The sequence below is a fragment of the Rhinolophus sinicus genome, chromosome 1, assembly GCF_057876585.1.
Source record: "Rhinolophus sinicus isolate RSI-liver-muscle chromosome 1, RSI-T2T, whole genome shotgun sequence".
Lineage (NCBI taxonomy): Eukaryota > Metazoa > Chordata > Mammalia > Chiroptera > Rhinolophidae > Rhinolophus > Rhinolophus sinicus.
In genome coordinates, this window is record NC_142501.1 from 31,730,949 (window position 1) to 31,754,523 (window position 23,575).

Below are 23,575 nucleotides of genomic sequence, written 5' to 3' on the forward strand. Positions count from 1 at the left end.
GCTCAAATGCTTATTAAATGCTGGGACTCAGAAAAGCTTTCTTTTAAGAACTCCAACATCTTATCTACCAGTCATGTGACAAAAAAGGTGACTCCTGTGGAGCTGGTAAAAAGTTAACACAGACACAATCCTTTCATCCTAGTTTACTCATTTACTGGGATATAGTTCAGCCTAGCATGTAATTAATGTATGTCATAAAGTATAATGCCCCACTGGGGCCTTATTTTAGCACTATGTATTTTTTCCTCACTTCTTCCATCTTATCATTTGTGATTTAAAAATATTGTATCCCTCCATCTTTAGTTTAAAAAACTGATTTTGCATATATAATGTATATACAGTAATTTTTTTTTCAAAATCCTTGACAAAAATATTTTACTTGATCAAACTTTCACTGATTTTCAAACAATCTGACCTAATTGTAAACATAAATATTTGTGGAACTTTCTTAAAAATGGAATAGTATAAATTTTACAAACTTGCCTTTGATTCTAAATCAATCAGGCTCACGGCTCTGTCATCCACCTGAAGAATCATATCTTGAGTCCATACTTTGCCCTTAGCATCAAGCAATTTCAGCTTCCTTATTCCATCATCAATAGTTATCATAGCATCTTTCCGATCCAGAACAAAGGTAGTCAGGTGCTTGTGATTGGCAAAAAGAAAAAAAATGGTTGTAACATACACAGTGTCTTAGTACACATTTTCCAAAAGAGAGCAAAGCTAACCTAACTGAAGTCAGCTAGCAAAGAGGTGAGGAACAGAGTGCTCTAGAACTTCATGGTTATCTTACCGACATAATAAAGTCAAGCAGGTTTTGTTGAATAGAGGAAATGATACCTTGAATCATAAAATAGCTAAATCTGTTTAATGCTGAGCCATGTTAAACCACATGAACATGTCATAAAAACAAATTCTGAAAAGCTTAAATAACAGTCTCTTAAAATCATCCCCCCTCCCCCACTTTATTCCATTGTGGTTATTTGAATGCTGAACAATAGCAGGCAATCTACATGGCAGCTTGAAAACCATACACAGATAACTGAGAGTAGCAACAGCAATTCTAGTGTGTAACAACTGTCAAACTTTTCGTTTTGCTAAAACTACTTAATTAAGCAAGCTTGAGATAGCTAGGAAACTGAAAATAAGAGCAATTTAAAAATTACTTCCCCTCTCATACACTGTCGTGCGATTATAAATTAGTACAGATACTATTTAAAACAGTATGGAGGTTTCTCAAAAAATTAAGAATTGAACTACCATATGGTCCAACTGTTCCACTTCTGAGTATTTATCTGAAGATCTGAAAACACTACTTTTAAAAGATACATGCACCCCTTTGTTCATTGCAGCATTATTTTAATAGCCAAGATATGGAAATAACCAAAGTGTCCATCAATACATGAACGAATAAAGAGTGTGTATATATATATATACATATATATACATATATATATGTGTGTATATATATATATATATATATATGTATGTATATATACATATTTAAATACTACTCAGCCATAAAAAAAAGATGAAATATTGTCATTTGTGACAACATGGATGGACTTTGAAGGTATTATGGTAAGTGAAATAAGTCAGTCGGAAAAGGACAAAAACAGTATTATTTCATTAACCTGCAGAATATAAAGCAAAAAAGACACTAACAAAACAGAAGAAAAATCCTCATAGATACAGATAATAGACTGGTGGTTACCAGAGGGTAAAGGGGGTGGGGGAGAGGGCAAAATGGATTAAGGGGGTCAAATGTAAGGTGACAAATGGAAACTAGACTTTTGGAAGTGAGTATGATGTAATATACACAGATGTTGAATTATAATGTTGCATACTTGAAACTTATATAATGTTATTAACCAATATTATCTCAAAAAAAGAAAAAAAACACTTCCCTACTTGAATATTTTCTATTATAATCAAAGGACACCTAGATTCCACTTAAGAGCAAATATCTTAAAAGATAACAATAAACGATAAAATAAAAAAGAAACCCGTGTTTAAATATAACAAATAATGACTTTAGATAAAATTAAAAATAAAACAACTCACTGAAATTGTCAAAGCCTTAATCCCAAGAAAATTCTATAATACAAAATAGAAGTCTTTGTCCTGTTTTTAACAGAAATAAGGTTGATAATGATAAATGAGTGATTATAATTTTAATTTATTCTCTATGAAAATAGATCCCAGACTAACAAGATACTTTTATATTTAAAATCTTAGCTTTACAAAAATCTATAAGAAAAAGGTCAACCCAATTTAGAATACATTGTAGGAATGAAATAAAACATAATTCTAATTTTACTACCAATTTTTATGTCCCTCAAAGTTCATTCTAAATTTTAGCAAATATCAAAGCATCTTACTTCAACACGGTATTGGGATATATCTGATACACTGCTGATACTGTCACGTGCATAATTCTTCCTTTGTTCTGAAACAGAAGTTTAAAAAGCCGTTATTTACCCACTAATAGGCTGAAATTCATGTTTCAGTGTCTTGTGACCATCTCTACAACTAGTCTATCTCACATTTAAATACAGTAGTTGACAAGTCACCATTGTGTTGTGTTTCTGAAAACACTCTTTTTTCACTTTAATTGAAAAAGCCACCAGAAAGCTTAAAAGAAATGCAAGAACAATTTGACCCAATATAAATTTTCACAATCTGAAAGGTTAACAAGATTATTATTAATGTTGTAAGATAAAAAGGTATTTTGTCTAAAGGCTTTATTAATCAGGGACCTACTGTTTGGGAAAAAGACAAAAAAAAAACAAAAAACTGGCTTGTAAATTTCATCTTTTAGTATATTGTGAACAAAACAGAATTATAAATACTGTCATAGATACTGTATGATATGAGTTAGACTACATCATTAAAAGAATAGGCACTGCAAGAAACATCTCCTTTTACAACATCCAAACTATGGAGAATGTTAGAGGAGATTCAAAATATCTTTCAATCATATTGAATTATGAGTTTTCTTTTCCATTAAACTTTAACCATTTTCACACAGCTACAAAACATACAACTGTGATACTCAGAATTGCAGATGTAAGCTGTTAGAAAAAATAAGAAAGTTAGGTAAAAAGTTACTCGACCAAACTATTTTAAAGCAAAAATGAACCTTTAATTTTCTTTTATAAAATGCTGCAAAAACAAAATAAAATATAAAATATGTGGAGGCAATATTTTGCATTTGTTACTACCTTCTAATCAAGCAAATTGCTTATTTGGAAATTCACAGTTGCCCTATTTCTTCTAAAGCAGAATGCTATGATGAAAAAGAATTGTAAGTGGGAACCAGAAGATTTTTTATTCTAGCTTTAGCTCTGTCTCTAAATAGGAGACTAAATTTGGGCAAGACACTTAACTCTGGGCCTCAGCACCCTTATTGTGAAATAAAAGGGTTAAACAAGATCAAACTGCAAGATTACTAAAATTCTCACTCTCTCAGTCTCTCTATCAGTCTCTCTCTCTCTGTCGCGCGTACACACACACACACACACACACACACACACACACTCCTTAGATTTCCTAATAACCATTTGTTTCCAAACATAAACGTGCTTCTTTCAGTTATATAGAAACCTGTAGATCCTCCTACAACAGCAAAAGCTGAAAGTTATACTGAACATAAAAGAAAAACAAGTACAAATTTATAAAGCACATATACAGGCTCAGAATGGTAACATGTAGAATTTTTTAAGAACTTTGATCATTTTTATTTCATAATGCATATAAAAGTAATTATCTTTTCATTTATATTTACCTTAAAACTTAGATGAAAATATCCACATGCCTTATATTACATCACTCTGATATTATTCCAATATATTCTATTTTTGCTTTTGCAGCATTAAAATTACTTAATAAACACACACACACACACTACAAAATTCAGTATCTGCTACCTTTCTTTTTTTGTTTGGATGATGACCTGAAGAAGTATGATCCATCTGGTCCTACCAAGATAATTTGATCAAAAAGAAAGATCTGGTTTCACCTTAAATTTTCTGTTACAATATGACAAAACATAACCTTCACTCACATGACTGTATTCTACATATTTAAAACAGTGAACAAGTATGATTTTTCTGATTATTAGTTAAGGATTAATCAATGTGAGATATTAACAAATGGATAACGTTGTTGGGGAAACCACTGTAATGTTTGAAATACAATATTTAACTCAGGGACATAGCTGACAAAAATACTTTTAGAAATAATCACTATTTCAGCATCACTGGTTTGTCATCTTCTAGACAACCCTCTATGGCAGACTCACAACATGAGGGTAGTTCTGTGTCCTTTGGTATGACCTGGGAACAGCAAAAGAAATGGCAATGGTTGCTGTTGTACCCAAATATGACATGGCAGCCCTAGGATGTTCAAATGCTCAACTGTCTTTCAGATAAGTCATAGGCAAACACAGCTTAAAGTCAAAATACCATCTGTTTTGTAACTAAATATTCTCATTATAAAGTAGTAAGAATGAGTTCCCCCAAATTTCTTAACATAGTTTTGCAATCCCTGAGAAACATACTTTACAGAAATAGAAAACACTATTTGATAGTATTTGTAAATAGTATGATGGTAACTGAATACTATGATTGCCTAGAAGATATGGTGTCATTTCTAATATTCCAAATTAGGAATTCATTTTTAGGAATTCACAAGCTGCTTTCTCTCTAATGTTACCCAATAAATAAGATGTATGTGTTATGAGAAATTACCTTTTAAAGATCCTAAAGATGTAGAAAGGCCATAAAGTGGATTTATAAATAAATGAGTAGTTCCAGTGATTTAAGTCAATGAATAAATTAAGGTTAATATTAACATTTTAATAGGAAATTTTGAAAGACGGCTCCTAAACAGCAATTATAGTACATTTCCTTTTTATGAGAATCATATGTACTCTCAAGTACAGTTGTTAAATAGTAATTATGTTCCTAAGGTGAAAAATCTCACCAAAAGCCTTAAAACAGTGTGAAAAACCTAAGTAACATCTCGATGATACTCAGTATAAAGCTTCTCTAACAATGATTCTCAAGCCCGGCTGCACATTAGAATAAACTAAAACATACTGCCAAGGTCCCACCCTCTAGCGATCCTAATGTAATTGGTCTAGGGTGCAATCTGGGCACTGCGGTTTCTAAAAGCTCCCAGGAACTCTTACGTGTAGCCGGGGTTGAAAACAACTGCTTCAGAATCTGCAGATGACAACTCATCTATTAATACTATATCTTATGTCTTTAAATTTAAAGTATTCTCTATAAATTTATTGTGTAAATTATAGTCAATTAGTGCATTAAATAATAACTGGATAGGGCCGGCCCAGTGGGTCATGCAGTTGGAGCTCCGTGCTCCTAGCGCCAAAGGCTGCTGGTTCGATTCTCACATGGGCTAGTAGCAGATGGCTCAGTTGGTTGGAGCGTGGGTTCTCAACCACAAGGTTGCAGGTTCGATTCCTGGACTCCCGCAAGGAATGGTGGGCTCTGCCCCCTGCAACTAAGATTGAACACGGCACCTTGAGCTGAGCTGCCGCTGAGCTCCTGGATGGTTCAGTTGGTTGGAGCGCGTCCTCTCAACCACAAGATTACCGGTTTGACTCCCACAAGGGATGGTGGGCTGCACCCCCTGCAACTAACAATGACAACTGGACCTGGAGCTAAGCTGCACCCTCCACAACTAAGACTGAAAGAACAACAACTTGAAGCTGAACAGCACCCTCCACAACTAAGACTGAAAGGACAACAACTTGACTTGGAAAAAGTCCTGGAAGTACACACTGTTCCCCAATAAAGTCCTGTTTCCCTTCCCCAAATAAAAAAATAAATAAATAAAAGGTCTTTTTTAAAAACAAAACAAAACAAAAATAACTGGAAAATTTCTCAGTAGAATTTTGAGTTTCTAATATTATAAAGCTTTCAACCCCCAATATGTGTAAGAGCAAGTCTCAGTCTGTCTCTCTTTCTCTCTGTAGATATAAATCTCCTCACCCCTGCTAATCAATTTGAACTAGGAACAAACTTTACTTGATTGTAGTACCACTGGTTATGTTTTACTATTTTTCCTAATAGCTTTATCCAATGGACCAGAATATATAAACCCAAACAGACAAATTAGGTAAATTCAGTAACCAAAGACGCCAAGTCTTTACATATCATTTAAAACATTATTGAGTTGATAATGCTGCTACAACTGATACTCAACTTTCATATCAGGAACATTAAATTTAGTTTTCAATGGACTCTGGGTGATTATGATACATCAATGTAGATTCATCAGTTGTAACAAATGTATAACTCTGGTGGGGGCTGTTGACAGTGAAGGAAGTTGTGTATAATAAGCAGGGGGATATATGGGAAATCTATACACCTTCCCCTCAATTTTTCTGTGAATCTAAAACTGTTCTAAAAAATGGTCTTAAAAAGAAAGTTTAATTTAACTTTTCAATTAGTACAATTATAACTGATAATATGCATGACTCAGTATTTAAACTTAATTCCCTTTTGCCTGTATTTCCGTTTATTCATACTACAGCAAAATTTGAAACAGCTAATACTGAGAATATTTTTATTTTCTCTTTCTCTGAAACAGCAAAGTGCTGCTTAGAATGTAAGGATTTGGTAATTTAAAAGAATGTAACATAAAAGCAGCTGCTGAGTATTTCTCTCTAAATAAAACAATGGGCAACAGCTCATATTACTTGACATTTAAAAACTTTCAACCAGTAAAGGAGAATTCCTTTCCCACTATCTTAGTGTATCATTTCGATACAGGAGAGGTACTTAATGGCAATCAGTAAGGAGTACTGAGTAATAATTATGTTTTGTCATCTAGGAATAATGTTATCTAGGCAACTCTAATCATAGCTTGATACTGTTGCTAAAAACAAATAAGGTCATTTTTACAAAATTACATTATTTAAGAATTAATTTTATTTGCCTATTTAACAAATTGTTAAAATAGCTTATCCCATAAGGAAAAAAGAAGCTTTAAAATTTTCAGATAAATTGGGAAAATTGCCAAGCAATCCTTTTGAGTTGCATGCTTTGGCACATTCTACGAAGCTGAATTTTCACTCTACCAATTGCCCAACTTCTTGATAATATATAATTCTGGGCTATTTACTTCTTAAGAATTTTCCCCAAACTTTTGTTTACAAAATATGTTCAAATGTTTTCTTCATGTACAATGAGTAAAATGCATATTGTGAATAATGAGGATAGAGAAAAGAGAAATGGGTTTTTAACTCTCAAAAGTCACTTAAATCTGTAAGAGATTGCTTGGGCTTCAATTATGACAATAAAACAGACTCTCTCTAAACCAAGAACAGGAGATAGGAACAGAAAGAGACAGAAAGATAGGTATAAAAAGAAAAATATCTGGGGTAATACCTGGTAAGAAAAGTGGTATACTCAGGAGTATTGCTATGAGAAAGGTGAGTCAAACACTGTAAAAATACAGTAAAGTTTATAAGCAAGTCAATTATACAGAAATTGACTGCAGTTTATACATTACTTATACTCAATTCTTACTAATACCTCCCTGAGAAGAATAAAGAAAAGCAGGAAAAAAAACACAAACGTATTTTCTTACTTGCTAATATCACAAAAAAGTTCATACTTAAAGCTAAATCATTCTTGAGATAGATTCTGTCAGCCATACTTATCCATTATTACTTGGCCTCCCAACAACACAAATCTCAAAATTACTATAAATGTTGGTAATGGCAACGAAGTACCATTAATTGGTAATTCTGCGATACTTGAGTTTTTGGTGATTATGATTTAAATAGCTGATTATTTATGGCAAATGGTCATATTCCAAATTCAGCACTATCTAATTTAAAGAGAAGTTACTTTTCTGGAAAATTCATCCTTTCAGAACACAGCCAAGAATCCATACTTAAATAAGTCCTCTGAATGGCAATAGACATTCCACAATGTTTATACATCAAAATTTGCCCATTTTAATGGAAAGGCTCTTACTATACAGACTCTCAATTTCCCCCACTCAGAATCTATTTACTGACAAGATTTTCTATCTAGTTGGCCCGTGCACATCAGAAGCAATGCTACAAGCAGGCATGTTGACAAGAGGGAAAAGTGACAGGCTTGCGGCCCAGCCGCACGGAAAAAGCAGCCCCAAATACTCAGACGTGAAAAGATGCTGCATTTGGTGTAAAGGTGAGGAGAATGGCCTTTGAGCACATCACAGTCTGTCCACAAGTTAGTGAGCACCTGTGACCTGTGAGTCACTGACACGAGATTACAGGCTGCACACGCTGATGGGAAGGAATGCGTAACACACGTTGCAAGTATTTCTCTTAAAAACAATTTTAAGTTTTAGCGTCTAAAGACTCTGACAAACAGCCTAGCCAGAAAAAAATGTAAAATTTTAAATTCCCAGATAACCGTAGCCAAATGATATGTTACTGTCATAAGTGGAGAAGAAAGAAATTAATATTTATTTTCCTAAGCGAGTGTTATGTTGTCAGGGACTATAATGATGCAGAGCCTCTCACACACTAGCTTCTAAATCCTTTGTATAATAATGAAGCAATGACAAGACAGGGTTACTGAAACTGCAGCATATTTTAACTGTTTTTCCTTGAATAAATTAAATTAATACACGTCCAAAAGAAGCAAATTTATTATCATCACATTATTCAATATACAATTATAGGTTTATAAAAAATGTGTGGGCTATAAGCTTAAAAATATCTGATGAAGATTACCTCTTGATCCTATCAAAGTATCACTGTGATTAGATGTATCACATCATTTGTATGCAACATCAAAATATTAACTATGATTTAGCTGAGGACCCAGGATTAAAAGTGACTCTCCTATACCCAGGCCCCTCGACCATGATAAGCACATTACTTCAATTTTCTCATAAACTTATCACTATATTATCAATTTCTCTTTTATAGATGAGGAAACCAGGGCCAATAGGTTAAATAATTTGCTCAAAACGGCGGCCCTTTGGTAAACTGTCATGACTCAGCCATAGACTGCTTGGCATCCAAAACCAACGCTGCCTCTCTGAGCATGTTCCTGATATTACGGTATCAGATCTGACAAGAGTTCTTCATGAAAAAGACAAGCTGCATGAAACTCTTGATACAGTACCTAGCCTGTGGTTAGTGTGTAAAACACAGTGGCCGTTACTGTGAACTCATGTTCCAATACACTACACACGGTCCTCACACCCCAAAGAAGTTAATATACCACCCATAAAGACAATTCATTCTTGAAAGATTTATCCCACAAGTGTAATGATTGTAAAAGAAGAAATTTTAAAGAAAATGTATACATTGTGACAAAATAAACTACATTACAAATCTCTCCTTCACAAACTTTTTCTAGTTACAAAAAGAAAAAAACTATGCAGAGGCTAAATATTCCGAATGTTAACCAAATAATTCTTATCTATCACTATTTCATTCCAAAGAATATAAAACAAGGCATGGGTTCAAACTATGACTCTGAAAATGTAATTTGTAAAGCAAAAAAAGAGGTTAGACATAGAATTATAGTCCCATTAATAAACAAACATACCATAAAGGGCCTTCGCACTTGTTTTTGAACTGTGTTCTCTGTCCATCTGGGAAAAGGTAGGTGATGATCCGTAGCCACTGCAATAAAAATGGTCATTGTGTTGAGTTAAAGTCCAAAGTAAGCAATAAAAATTCAAAACTGAAAATAGAAATTCCAAAGCATCACACTCACCATGTGCTTTATTTAAACAGACATACTGAATTTATACTAACTAGATTTGTTAAAATGAACCAAATCCTCTTCTGGTGAGCGGTCAGGAAATAGACTATAAACCACACTACCTGAACGAGGACCCAGCTTGGCACAAACCACAGCCGCCTCTCAAATGCTAAGTCAGAGCCATACACAATAAGATTCACCAAAGTTGAAAGTATCATAGAAGAGTTTAAGTTTGCCATATAGAATTGAGTTCAGAGCAGTGTTTCTGCTATAAAAAGTTCTCAATGATTCAAACTATAATGGAATATAGCTTGAATTTTCACAAATATTTAAAATGCAGTTAACCAAAATAACACTTTATCATTAAATTTGATCAGCTTTACCTTATATCTAGTGTCCAGTTACTAATATATTATGTGAACTAAACATATTTGAATTTTTAAAATTTTTTTCATCTATTCAGTAAACATTTATTAAACCTGAAAACCTGGAAGAATAAGTAGTAGGGGGTTGGGGGGAACAGGGTACTGTTAATAAAACAAGTAAAATAGTTATAATAGACTGTGATACTAATATATTAGAGTGTAGGTACAACTAATAGCTATAATATGGAGGCTCAAAGAATGGCTAACTTTTTATCAGATTGTCCAAGAATTTACAGCCAAGGTGACATTTAAGTAGAAAGTAAAGAAAAGGAAAGAAGCTCTTCAAACAAGTGGAGAATTAAGGGAGGAAAAGACACATGGAACCGGCTCAAGAACTAGCATGGTGTCTGAGGGAAAATACATCTAATGTAATGTACCTAGCACAGATAAATGGCTTGAGAAAAAGAAGAGGCAAATAGAGGGCTCAAGAATTATTTTTTTATTCTTTAGGTACAATAAATGTTTATACAACAAAGTGACATGATCTAAAAAAAAATTTTAAAGAAGATAATCCAGAAACTAATGGCAAGGTAACCAGAGAGAAAGGTGCCATAGAAATTTAGGTAGGAGACGAAGTCCATAAATAGGGCCATAAACAGCAAGAATAGAAGAAAGGGATAGAAACAAGAGTTCTTTAATAGAGGGTATTGTTATAAATTCATGATTAAATGGACATTTGTTGTAAGAAAAAGAAAAAAAATCGAGGATGTGGCCAAACTTTCTGACTTGAATAATAGATGGACAAGGTAAAGATGGCACCTGACATACTCCCCTTATGGGAGTCTTTCACTGACCAACACTAAAGAGATTAGCAATAATCTTTGTAAAAAGAAAAGGGGAAAGCATTACTCTTTACAATGTGAATAACTGGTTCTGAAAAATGATGAGTGAACTATATACCACAATGGCCAATGTAAAAATATAAAATAACAACAATATTAATCATAATATGTAAGGCAATGGCCACTGAACTCAGGATGGTGATTTCCAGTTATACCTGGAGCCAAAGGGACTGTTTTCTGAGCCTGATCTTTTTTGTTTGTTTTACATAATGGTAAATATATTGATAGACTGAACTAGATGACACTTCACTCTCTCAAATGTCAATATTTTATGAACAACATTAACAGAATGGTCCAGGGAAACTGAAAGCTCAGAAACAGAGTATATACTCAACTATGTAATAACTTAAAATAACAGAACAAAACATATTCTATTAAATTACTGGAGTTGATATTACTTAACCATATTTTTCTTACCAGACATAGTAAACTTTTCATGATAACATGTTAGTGTTACAAAGAAATTAAATGTTAATGAGGAATGAATTACATAAAGAAATAAAACCAATATTTTCATTAAAAATAGAAAACAAAACCACCAAATCAAATCCAAAAAAAAAGAACAAATTAAATATTAACCTTCCAACTTACTTCATTTGAGATGGATATATTCCAAAACCACTGGGATGATTAGAAATATGACCATTCATCGTGTCTTTTACTCATATGTTCTAAAAAATGAAAGGTACAAAGATTGAAGACAATAGAAGGGTCAAGAAGACACCTCAAAGTTACTCATTCAGTAAATATGTGTCACTGACAGGATAACACTAGAAACAAAGATAAAGGTCTCCACCCTCAAAGAGCTCAGGTACAAAAAGTACAGATGGACATATAAATAAAGATCCAAGTGACATTTGACATTTATATACTAATATTGTTGTCCAACTTAGGAGAGTAAAAAAAATCTAAAACATAGTTCTGAATCTTCTAAGTATACAGGCATGATTCTATATCCAGCCAAACTCAGAATCAATTGTCAGTTTTATGAAATGGTACTTTGTTTATTGTTTCATTATAAATGTGTTATAGATTAATTCAATTTAAAAACTTGAGAAATATAGAAAAGTGTAAAATACATAAAAGTACAAAGGGGAAAAATATCACCATCACCCTGAGTCCTATTATTTAAAGATAACCATTTAACAGTCCTATCAGTTTCCTTCCAGTCTTTTTTCCTTCCTCTGGTTTTCTTTTCTCCTTCCCTCCCTACTTTCCTCCCTTCCTCCCTCCCCAACTCCCTCTTTCCCTTTCTCCAAAGAACGTTGAACAATACCCTATACATACACACTTGGGTACATCTTTTTTTCAAGATATGCTCATTTACACATTACTTTTACTTTTCACGATAAAACTATTTTAAAAATTAATACCAGATATTTAACTTCAGAAGTAATTTTTTAATTTGTTTCACAAATTGAACAAATTTCCTTCAAACAAGAATAATAAATAAAATTTCCTTATTGCCAAAGCCAATAAAATTTCCTTATTGCCTTTTCTTTCTTTTTTCTCCTAGATAGCACTGTCACACCTGATTTATTTTGATCCACTCCTTGGTGTTCCCTGGATTCTGTGGCACTAAACTATTTTGGATATTGTCTTATTTTTCTGACTTTCATATATATCATATTACTGTGTCTTCTCAATAACTGAGAAGTATGTGGGATAGATCCCAAATTTATTATAGGGCAAAGGGCATAGAAGCGTTAACAACTACTGCATGACTATTGCCTGTCAGGTACTATGGTAGGTACTGGGACTAACAAGGTGTAGTGCCAGCTTTGGGCCAGTAGTCTAGTGGGGCAAACACACACTCAGTGAATGAATACAGAATTAAAAATTGTTGCTACCTTTAAAAGAAAAAATTCCTTTTCATAAGGAATTTTATTTCATAAGGAATTTTAATAAAATTCCTTCTAATAAAAATTTCCTTATTATATGGAGGCCATATAATAAGGGAACTTAATTCAGATTGGGAGGGTATAAAAAGTCTGCATAAAGAAATGATATTAATACCTAGCTCTTCAAATTAATTCTTTCTCATTCTTTGGATCTTAATTCAATCAGCGTGTCCTCAGAGAAACTTTTACTGACCTCCCTGAATAGATGAAAACCCACTCTCAGACACTCTCAACACTCTGAATAACTTTTCAAAGTACTTACCACAGTTATAATTTTTCACAATTCCTGACTCTTTACCGACTCTAAGCTGCATAAGGGCACAGACTTGTTTGATAATTGCTCTTTCTCAAGCAGTAAGAATAGCACCAGGTATACAATAGGTGTTTATTACGTATTTATTCAAAAAAAGAAACAGGGAAGGAAAATGCATGTCCCACTCTTTAAAGAGTTTACTGTATTATTAAGGAGACAAATGAACCCATATGAAACACATAGTAAGTCAGTCTCAATGTACGTGGCTCTTTCTGAAACCCACTAGATGTTCACAAGAGGGAAAAGCCATGTCAACTGCCATAATTTTTGCAAGGGCTGGAACTTGACCTAGATCTTAAAAAATAGTTAGGATTTATAAACACTCAAATTTAATTCGAGCTTTCCCTCTAGTTTTGTCCATATTTATTTGAGGCTTAGAAGCAAATTTCCAAATTACGGAACAAAGGAACACTGAACTTCATCCTAGATAAGTACGCATTTGTAAAATTATATTAATTTACATTGAATTGATATATTCTGTGTTTATTGTTGTTTTCCTTTTTCAATTTATACGTCTATATAGCAGTATACAGGTAACCACTGTAAACAGGTAAAAGTCTTAGGGGAAAAAATGAAATTCTTATTTGTAGTGCTTACTGCTTTCCATGGTATTAATATTCCCACCATGGCCCATTTCCAGCTATCAGAAGTTTAATAGCAGCTTACAAAGTTCCTAAATATTTCACAATTGGATCTCATAAACCTCTGCAATCCAGATAGAGCACATCACTATCACTTTTGAGAAGTTTGGCCAGGACAGAGAACTGGAAAAAACATGAATCTAGAGCCAATGGTTAAGACACAGGTATTCACAAGTAGAAGTCTGGAACTCTATTTCTGGCGCAAACTAGCCTGTGAAAGTCAAATAAACCTGTCTCGATTTTCTCATCAGTAAAATAGAGATAATCCTTGGTCTTCCTAGCATACAGGCCTAGTGGATGATTAAATTAGATAGGCCTTCAAGATTCTTCCAAAGTGAAGGAGGACGAGGAAGTGGGGGAGGAGAACTCTTTCAAAACAAGCTGGTTCCTGTAGAATTAAAACGCCACGGTTTGTACTGATTTTGATCTGGTTTGCCTTTTAAAACCACGGTGGCCAGTTTTAATGAAAAGTGATAGCCACAGAGTTTCATCTTTTTCATGTTTAATTCTTCGTGACAGTCAAATAAATGCATGGTTTGTGTTTTTAAAACAGTGATCTGTCAGAATAAAAGAGCATTAGAAAAGGGAATAGAAAAATGTTGATTTGCTTAACTGAATTTAAATATAGATACTTTTGACATCTGGCAATGATAGTTTCCCTTGTCACAGATGCTTATGTAGCAATATAGAGGTCTTCAAATATTTAAATAAAGCAATTACAGTGCACACCTTGCAAAAGAAACAATTACCTATGTTTGTTTTCCTTTAGGCTTCTAAAAGACACATCCAATTTATACCTACATAGACCATATATACAATCTAGAAGAATCATCAATTCTTACTTAAAAATAAGGTGTTTTTATTTTTATTCATTGTCAAACCAAACAACTTCAAAACTAAGACAAAGTTTTTCTTCATCATGTTAAGTTTAGGGACTCACAAATTTAGTTAACTCTACTAAATTATCTACTGAATTCTGCTAAAACTGTACAGTAAAATTCTCATAATAGCTTCCAAAAGATTTGAAATAGAGCATCAATTTCCTTACGAAAACACTTTATAAGTCATAGTTACTATAATTTTCCTCTTAATTTCTACAGTAACATTACTGTAATAACAATATAATTTGCAATTACAAAGAAAAAATTAAAAAATATTAAGATCTAAGTTAAGCACACCAAAAATGTTAAACACAGTATTTTCTCAAGGCTCATATCAATGTAGGAAGAGAAATTTTATGCCTTTAAATCAATACATTGTCATCACTTAAAATAATTGTCTACATTCCCCCTTTTTATAATTACAAAAAAATTCTTAGGTTGTTCATAAGTTAGAACATAAGCTAGGGGAGAATCTATGTTCAAATCAGGATGTTGGTTTACCAACTAGCTGAAGAAAAATATTTGTTACTAAAATTTAATAACCAACAAAAGAAACACTTTAGCACCAATTATATGTTCAATATTGTGAGAGATTTCACACAAAGGCCTAATACAGAGAAGGACCATATGTAATTACTACTGTTTCAGTAGTTCCCTTCAATTCTTGTTGCTGTAATTGTACCATCAGCACACCTACACTACTTGTATGTTATACATGACAAATAAGTACTATTTCAGTTCGAAACATTATTACTATTGTACTGATTTGGGAAAATACACTAATTTTAAACGGAACAACTGCAATTTATTGACCATTTACCCTGTACCAAGTTATTGTGGTGTTTTGTACCCATTATCTTATTTAATCCTCACATTAACTTTGGAATGAAGTAGTGTCTTTCACTCTCATTTTATAAATGAAGAAATTGAGCTAAAGAGACTGGATGTTGTTTGGGTGTTATCCTGAGACTTTTTAAAATCATCTAGTGCCATGAAAGACTGAAGAGTAATGTCCTGTTTCTTGTATTGGATATAACCACAGGCACATAAAATAGGGAAAAGAAAACAAAATTCAACAAGTCCCCACTTCATACGACATTTTATAAACCTGTCCTTGCTTAGAGTTGTTCTCTAATTGTTGTTCTCCTCTTCCATGCTTAGAACAACTCTTTGAGGTAGTTATTAGCTCTATTTTGTAGGTGGGATGACAGCCTCAAATAAATTAAGTCATTTGCCTAAAAAAATGTGCCTACACAAAAAGGTAGAATTAGAACCAGGATTCAGACTTTGGCTTGGTTGCCTTATATCCATTTTTCTTTCCAGTAAGTGATACTACTAGTCTTACCGTTTTGTACTCTACAAGTTTTCAGTTCCTTTCACTTTGAGTGTTTCAATGATATTCTTTATTTCAGTCAACATTTTTTCTTAAAATAAGGTACTAAAAAATGCTAGTATAAAACTGGAAGGGAAGAGGATTTATTTTATAGAAATTACAATAACAATACTGCCACTATTTTGTGGAATGGCTTTATTGCTTCGTACATATAATGTTCATTGAAGAATGTTAAAAAAAATGTCATCAGGTCAATAAATACCACATATTAAAAACTGCTTTTAATTATAATATTGAAAGTTCATTAGTTTGGCTGAATTTAACTTTGAGTAATAACTTTTCACTGGTTAAATATCTAAGTATTGATTTGTATTATTTTCATGGGTTAATTTTTTATCATAGTTGAGATACTTTCTAAATATAAGAGCAGACACGTTAAGTGTTTCACCCCATGTAAATGGCATGTAATAAACATAAATTTACCTGGATCATATGCATGTTTTCCATTATAATTAATTACATATTAAAGGGGGAGGGGGAGGTAAGCCTCCAATTTACCTGCAATCTTTCAATAACAATAAAAATATGGTAGGAAAGGGAATACAATTCAGAGAGAGAAGAAACTGTCTCACAGCCTCTCTCTATTACCGTGCCCCCATCACACTGAACCATACACTGGGGTTGGGTGTGGGGAGATACGGTGGTTGGACCAGATCTTGAACTTTATCTCAGCAAGGTTTCCATTAAATTTCATATATAATAGATAGAATTTTAACTAAAATCTCCACATATTTATTGATGTATGAGTTTTCCTTCTTACAAGTACCGTGCCTATACAGGCTTGAATAAAACCTTTTATCAAAATGTACATTTTTCTGCCTGTATTATTTCCATGATTAACAGTGGATTTACTGATGGCCTTCTATGGTTGCCACAATAAACTGACTTTTAAAGGGGCACAAGTTTTACCAGTGGAAGTTTTTGATTCCTGTGCTGTAACTGATCAGCTGAAGTAGGTTTGGGGACCTCCTCACCACTGCCACCACCCGAAGGGACTGCCATTTACTCCATCGCCTGCACATGAGGTCTAATTAAAACTGTGGCTAAATTCTGGTTTTTAAAATTTTTCGTAAACAAACTTTTTTTTTTATTTTTGAGTCATTTTAGATTTACAGAACAGTTGTGAAGGTAGTACAGAAAATTCTACCCCACGCCCTGTTTCCTTACCATTAACATTTCACATGGTACAGTTGTGAAATAGTGAACAAACATCAATATTTTATTATTAACGAAAGTCAATACTTTATTCACAGTTCCTTAGTCTTTTTTACCTAATGTATTCTTCTTTTCCGGGATCCTATCCACAACACTACGTTACATGTAGTTCTCATGTCTCATTAGGCTCCTCTAGACTGTGACCATTTCTTAGACCCTTCTTGCTTTGGATGACTGTTATTAGTTTCCTAGGGCTGCTGTGACAAATTGTCACAAACTGGGTGACTTAAAACAACAGAAACTTATTCTCTCACAGCTCTGGAGGCTAGCAGTCCGAAACCAAGCTGTCAGCGGGGCTAAGCTCCGTCTGAAGGCTGTAGGGGAGGAATCCATTCTGGCTCCTCTAGCTTCTAACAGTTGCTAGTCATCTTTGACTTGCCTTGGCTTATGGATGTAGCATTCCAGTCTGGCCTCTCTTTATGTGGCTCCTCTGTGTATATATCTGTGTTCAAATTTTCTTCTTCTTATAAGGACACTAGTCAATCGATTAGGGTCCACCCCAATCTTACGACCTCATCTTCACGTGATTCACCTGCAAAGCCCCCGCCCACATCAGGTCATGTTCATAGGTACGGGGACGGGGAATTACTGCACTTGAACATATCATTTTAGGGGACAAAATTCAACCAGTAACAATGACCTTCGCAGCTTTTGAGTACTGTGTTTTCACATTCTACAGGATGTCTCTCAGTTGGGGTTTGTCTGATGTTTTTTCTTGATTTAGACAGGAGATACAGGTTTTGGAGAGGAAGACCCCAGAATATGTGCCATTTTCATCACATAGTATCAAGAGCACATGCAATTAGCATAACGTACCATTGTTATGCTAACCTTGGTCATTGACTGAGGCCACATTTGTCAGGTTTTTCCACTATAACATGACTTCCTTCACAGCCACTAGACAGGCCTCTTTGGAAGGAAGTCATTATATGCAGCCCACTCTTACGGAATAAAGAGTTATATTTCACTTCCTTGAGGAGGGAGTATCTGCAAAAATTATTTGGAATTGTTCTGCATGGGAGATTTATATATTTGCAAACATTTATTTATTTATTCTGTGTTTTTTAATTGAACTGAAAAGACTGAAAGAAAAAGAAGGGCTCAGATTCATTAAACTGAAACTTCTGATTATTCATCCCCTATAAAGCACCTTTTTCAGGTGGTTCAGACAAGATCTGAGTTAAGCTTAGGTTGTGTGCTGGGTATGAGGATGGGGGAGTGGGAGGGGGAGAGAGGAAAGAGGGAGAAATCAAGGCATGAGAGAGATTCCAGACCTGAACAAAAAACCTTGGCTTAACACCACCAAAAGATGATCCGAATTTTAAAAAGTAAACTTCATCTAAGAAGTTCAAACCACCCCAGAAACAAAAAGCTGTTGAGTACAGATTCTCAGAAGGAGTAGAATATTCGCTGTTGGCATTTTCTTCCAGGATAAGAATAAAAGTTCAACTTCTTCTGCCAATTCAGTTCTCAGTTGAAGACATTTCAGGGAACAACATTTTGGAATAAGAAGTAGAGAAACCATTCCACATACCCCACCCCATCCCCACTCCCCAGTAATTTTTTTTTTTCTCCAAATCTCTACTTTTTGTAAATCAGCCTTGAGGGGTTAGTATTCACAGATATTCTATGAACCTTAGTGAAAAAGTTCCAAAATTAAACTTTGTGTCATTGACTGGTGCAAAAAAAAGCCACTAAGGAAATTAGGATCTCATATGATACATATTTTTTTGCTAAATATCCTTTTTCCATAGGAATGCCAAATGCTAAATCAATACAGTTCAGCATATTATACAAAGTCAAACAGATAAAGAGCTATCCAGGCCTGACTTAACACAGCTAGGTGGAAAGACAATAAAATATGTTCTAAAATTATCTTTAATGAAATCGAAACTCTAAATTCAAATTTCATTATGACGTATTAAATGGCCTCTAAAAATAGTAAGTTATAAAACCTTACAGGTACAATGAGAAGAGCTCTAACTCACAGATGAGCTATAACATTTTAATATTTAACTACCCTGTTGTCACATAATTACCTTCTGTATTACCTTGAGCAAAGGACTTTAAACAAAATACTGCAGGTGATTCACTCTTCATTTTCAGTACAGTTCCTTAAGAGGATCAAGTTTCCAAATCTGTCATACTGAATTTATCCCACTTTTCTGAATCATAAATATAGCTCCCTAAGGTTATTAGAAGTAAAAATGCTTAATTGTTAAACAGTACAGGAATTTTTTAAGTAATGCAATTCTGTTTAAATGAAGGTTCAATAAAGCTTTCTACTGTATTATAACACCCATGCTTATATCACCCCAAACTGTTCCTCAGATATTTTATAAAAAGATACTACTTCTCCTCTCAACCTCCTTTCTTCCTATCTGCCATGCTCCCCAAACACTGGTTCTTTTAATAAGAGGACACAGAGGTATGCTACCTTATCAAGAGTTATTCATTGTTTCAATTTGTCTACTTTGGCAAGATATGGTTTTACAGATCCAGCATAATGGTTACAGGGGGCAACTGTTTTGCTTTCAGAGAATACTTTGTGTACTGCTTTAGATATCAGAGTGTATCACGTTCAACATGTATAACTTTATAAGCCCAAGGAAAGTTCACGACTGGGCAGATAATGTAAAACTCTCCAATCATTTTTAACTGCTCTTTATTCCTATTATTCTAAACCACTTAACATTTTGTTGACAAAGACAAAAATGTACTCCTTTCAAAATACCATTTTTCATTTATGTTTAAAAATAGAGGCAGTCCTAATATGGGGTTAGAAAGTGATGTAACAAAGAATACTCATAACAAAAAAAAATTAAATCAATTCCTGTAATTATCGACATTTGGCTGGATATAAAAATAAGAAATCCTTGGCACCTGACTCACAGAAGACCTAGGACTAACAAAACCTTCCTGGAAAACCCTCCAATGTTCCCATTTTTAGGAAAAAAATAAAATGCATATTTAGGAAAAGAGCACATTACAGGCAATATAAGAACAGCAGAGTATAAAGTTCAAGGTAAACTAGATTAGGGTAGGTCTAAAGAATCAAATCTCCTTCAAAGGATTGAACCAAAGAAGGCAAGACAAGGAACTATAGAAATGTATAGTACAACAGGAGGGAGACATCAAAAGGTTCATTTATAGTATAAGGTGGCAAGTAGAAAAACAGAATGCAAGGCTGGCACCTCATGCTAGGAAGGGATGGGCATTCGTTCATAAAAGCCTTCAGGCTTCTGGTGTGATGGATGAGCTAAGCCAGAAGAGAAAGGACAATAGCAAAGACAATAGACAGGTTGGTACATTTAGGAAACCACCAGCAGTTCAGTTACTGAAGAATAACTTAAGAGGTAGAAAGTAACAAGGGGTGAAGCTGGAGATAAATGAAGCTACATTTATATCAAATTTTGTTAGACCAAAAATCATTGTTTGCTTATTGTATCTGTGTAATTGCTATTTATATGTACTAAGATTACATTTCTTTTTTTGTATAACCTTTGTCTTTAGAGTTACTAACTGTCTTACCCTCAACCCTTAGTGTTCCTATGTCCCTTTATTAATTTCATCCCTTTACTCTCCACTGGAGTGAAGCCTCCTTTCAATATATTGAAGCACTACCATTTTTATCTTTCTGCAGGCATCGCTCCCTGATCCCTATACTTGGTCCCGTTAGGATCTGAACTGACGACTCTAGGCCTCCTGCACAGCTTTCACAGAGGTCTCCAAATGCAACATTATCCTGCTCATTATTTCCACCTCTCTCCTGTCTTAGATCCTTGTTTCCTGGATCCCAAGTCTCCCTCTTTCTTTTACTTTTTTATCTTAGAAGAGCACATACTTCAGGAACTTCCTGAGAAAGTATAAAAAAGGTAATTTCTGAAGTGTTACATGACTGAAAATGTGTTTACTCTAGATGATCAGTAGTTTGTCTTGATTTTAAATTCTATATTGGAAATTATATTTGCCCCAGAATTTTGAAGCTATTGTTCTTGTCTTCGGTGTTGCTGCTGAGATGTCAGGTGTCATTCTGTTTCTCAATCTTTTGTATAGGGTTTAATTTTTTCTTTCTGTGGTTCTAGAGTTTTGGGATCTTTATCATTTTTTCCCTGATGTTCTGAAATTTCAGGAATGCATCGGTATAGGTGTTTTTTTTGGTGTGTTTTTTTTTTTAATTCAATGTATTAGAAACTCAATAGGTCTTTTAAAATTTGAAACTCACTGTCCTTAAATTCTAGGAAATTTTCTTGAGTTATTTCTTTGATAGTTTCTTCACTACATTTAAAAATTTTTTTTTTCTTTTTCTGAAACATTCTATTGCTCAGAATGGGACCTCTTGGACTGAGTTTCTAATTTGTTATTTTGTTTGTTGGTTTTTCATTTCATTATGTTCTATTTTCTGAAGTGAAAATGTTTTTCTCTGCAGCTGAGGTTTCACCTTCTCAGGACTCTAAGTTAGTTACAATCATCCATGGGTTTTCCAGAGTCCCATTTTATATTTTTAAAAATCCCTTTACTATCATCTTATTTGGAGGAAGTAGAATAAATATATGTGCTCAATCTGCCTTTTTCTGTACTATATTTTCATTGTCTAAACATTGACAAACATTTGTTAAAGAAAAACTCAGGAGAAAAATTCAAGTCACTTCTGATACGAACTTGAGAGGTTAAGTTGGACGATGAAATATGAGTACAAGTTTATACTAAAAACAAAAGTACCATAACAACCAGAGTGAATGTAACAAAAAATGAAGGAAATTTACCTTACATGAAGTCAGCTGATATTTTGGTAGTGAATGTTTAACTATCTGTTGTTATTATAACAACAAATGCTGTTTTCAAATCCCAGGGGGAAAAAAAACAAAAAAAGGCATTACAGTGTGTAAAAGTAAGGCAATATCCCCAGCTAAATCTGGCACTATTGTTAATGAAAAATGCTTTGTTTCTCTAGAAGTCATAGCTTTAAATGCACAACAGAGTTAAGTACCTACATGGAATCTGAAATAAATCCTTAGGTAAATAACCACCAATTAATTCATTTTAATTATACAGATATTTTTCCCTCAAAGAGAAGCCCATTTAAGTGAATATAGCTGGGAAAAAATTCTTTGTGAATTAGTGCAAAACGAAAGTCAGAGATATTTGTACATTAGTCTTAAAAGTCAGGTTGCCTATAAAACTACAACGAAACTTTCTTTCTTAAGATGTTAGATATTTACATAGTCATAGAAATTAAAAGAAGAAAAAAGTAAGTCCACTGGGGAAACATTTTTTTAATTAAGGCTATTAAATTTCATATTTAAAAGACAGTAAATATAAGCTTTAATCATGGATGGTACTACCTTTGAAAAATGTCTGCCAAATCATGACAATGGAAGTTTTAAAAAATAGCAGTAAAGTTGTTCATAACCCTGAAATCATCCAGGACTGGGATAAATTTAGACATCTCTGCTCACCATTATAAAAGAAAAAATACTGCTCATTTACTAAGCATTTTAGTGTGTTAGCCACTATGCCAAACACTTTATGGGAATTATCTTACTTAATTCTCACCACCTTATGAAGTTATGCATGCTTATAATCCCCATTTTAATGAGCAATCTTGGACTTACAAAAGTTATAAATAAAGGAAACTTGGACATGACACCTACTTACCATGGCTAAAATTTGACCACAAGTCCTGCTTTTTAATCACTATTGTATACTTTCCTTTAACTAACGATAAATCCAGTATTTTGAAATTGGTTGGGGATATGTTGAAACCGATGAACTAAAAGCCAAAATGACCTTTGTAGATGATTATTCAAACAAGATTCATTTACTATTACTTGGTACCAGCCAATATCAATATTCACTCATTCGACAAGTATTTACTATATAACCATTATGTGTCCATCAGGGCTCTAGATGAGCACTGTCCAAAAAAACTTCCTTCGATGATGAAAATATATTATAATACTATATCATTACTCAAAACATCAGCTGAGCATAAGTGTTGACTACATGAAGTGTGGCTACTGCCACAGAGGAACTGAAATTTTATTAAATTTAAGTTAGTTTATATTTACATGTGAATAGCCACATATGGCTAATGGCTACCATACTAGATGGGGCAGCTCTAGATGTGGAGTGCACAGCTAGCGAAACAGACCTGGTTCCTACCTTCATGGAGCTTACAGTGGGGGAGAAAACGTGAAATAAGTAAAATAATAAAT

General features: G+C 33.6%; 1 protein-coding gene across 12 annotated transcripts in view; it reads right to left on the bottom strand.

Moving 5' to 3' along the window:
• The window catches only part of EPS8 (EGFR pathway substrate 8, signaling adaptor), a 166,466-nt gene that overhangs the window by 51,329 nt on the left and 91,562 nt on the right, over positions 1-23,575 (bottom strand). For 5 of the 12 annotated variants that reach the window (XM_088798154.1, XM_074325976.2, XM_074325975.2 and 2 more), the window contains 5 exons: positions 11,605-11,684; positions 9,588-9,664; positions 3,930-3,980; positions 2,382-2,449; positions 484-645 (listed from right to left, as the gene is read on the bottom strand). In XM_088798154.1, coding sequence (XP_088654280.1) covers positions 484-645; positions 2,382-2,449; positions 3,930-3,980; positions 9,588-9,664; positions 11,605-11,663 — 417 coding nt within the window. In that variant the 5' untranslated portion in view covers positions 11,664-11,684. Of the gene's footprint in view, positions 1-483; positions 646-2,381; positions 2,450-3,929; positions 3,981-9,587; positions 9,665-11,604; positions 11,685-22,123; positions 22,170-23,575 lie in introns of those variants that run through there. The other 7 variants (XM_019744787.3, XM_074325977.2, XM_074325978.2 and 4 more) reach the window with 3 other exon arrangements.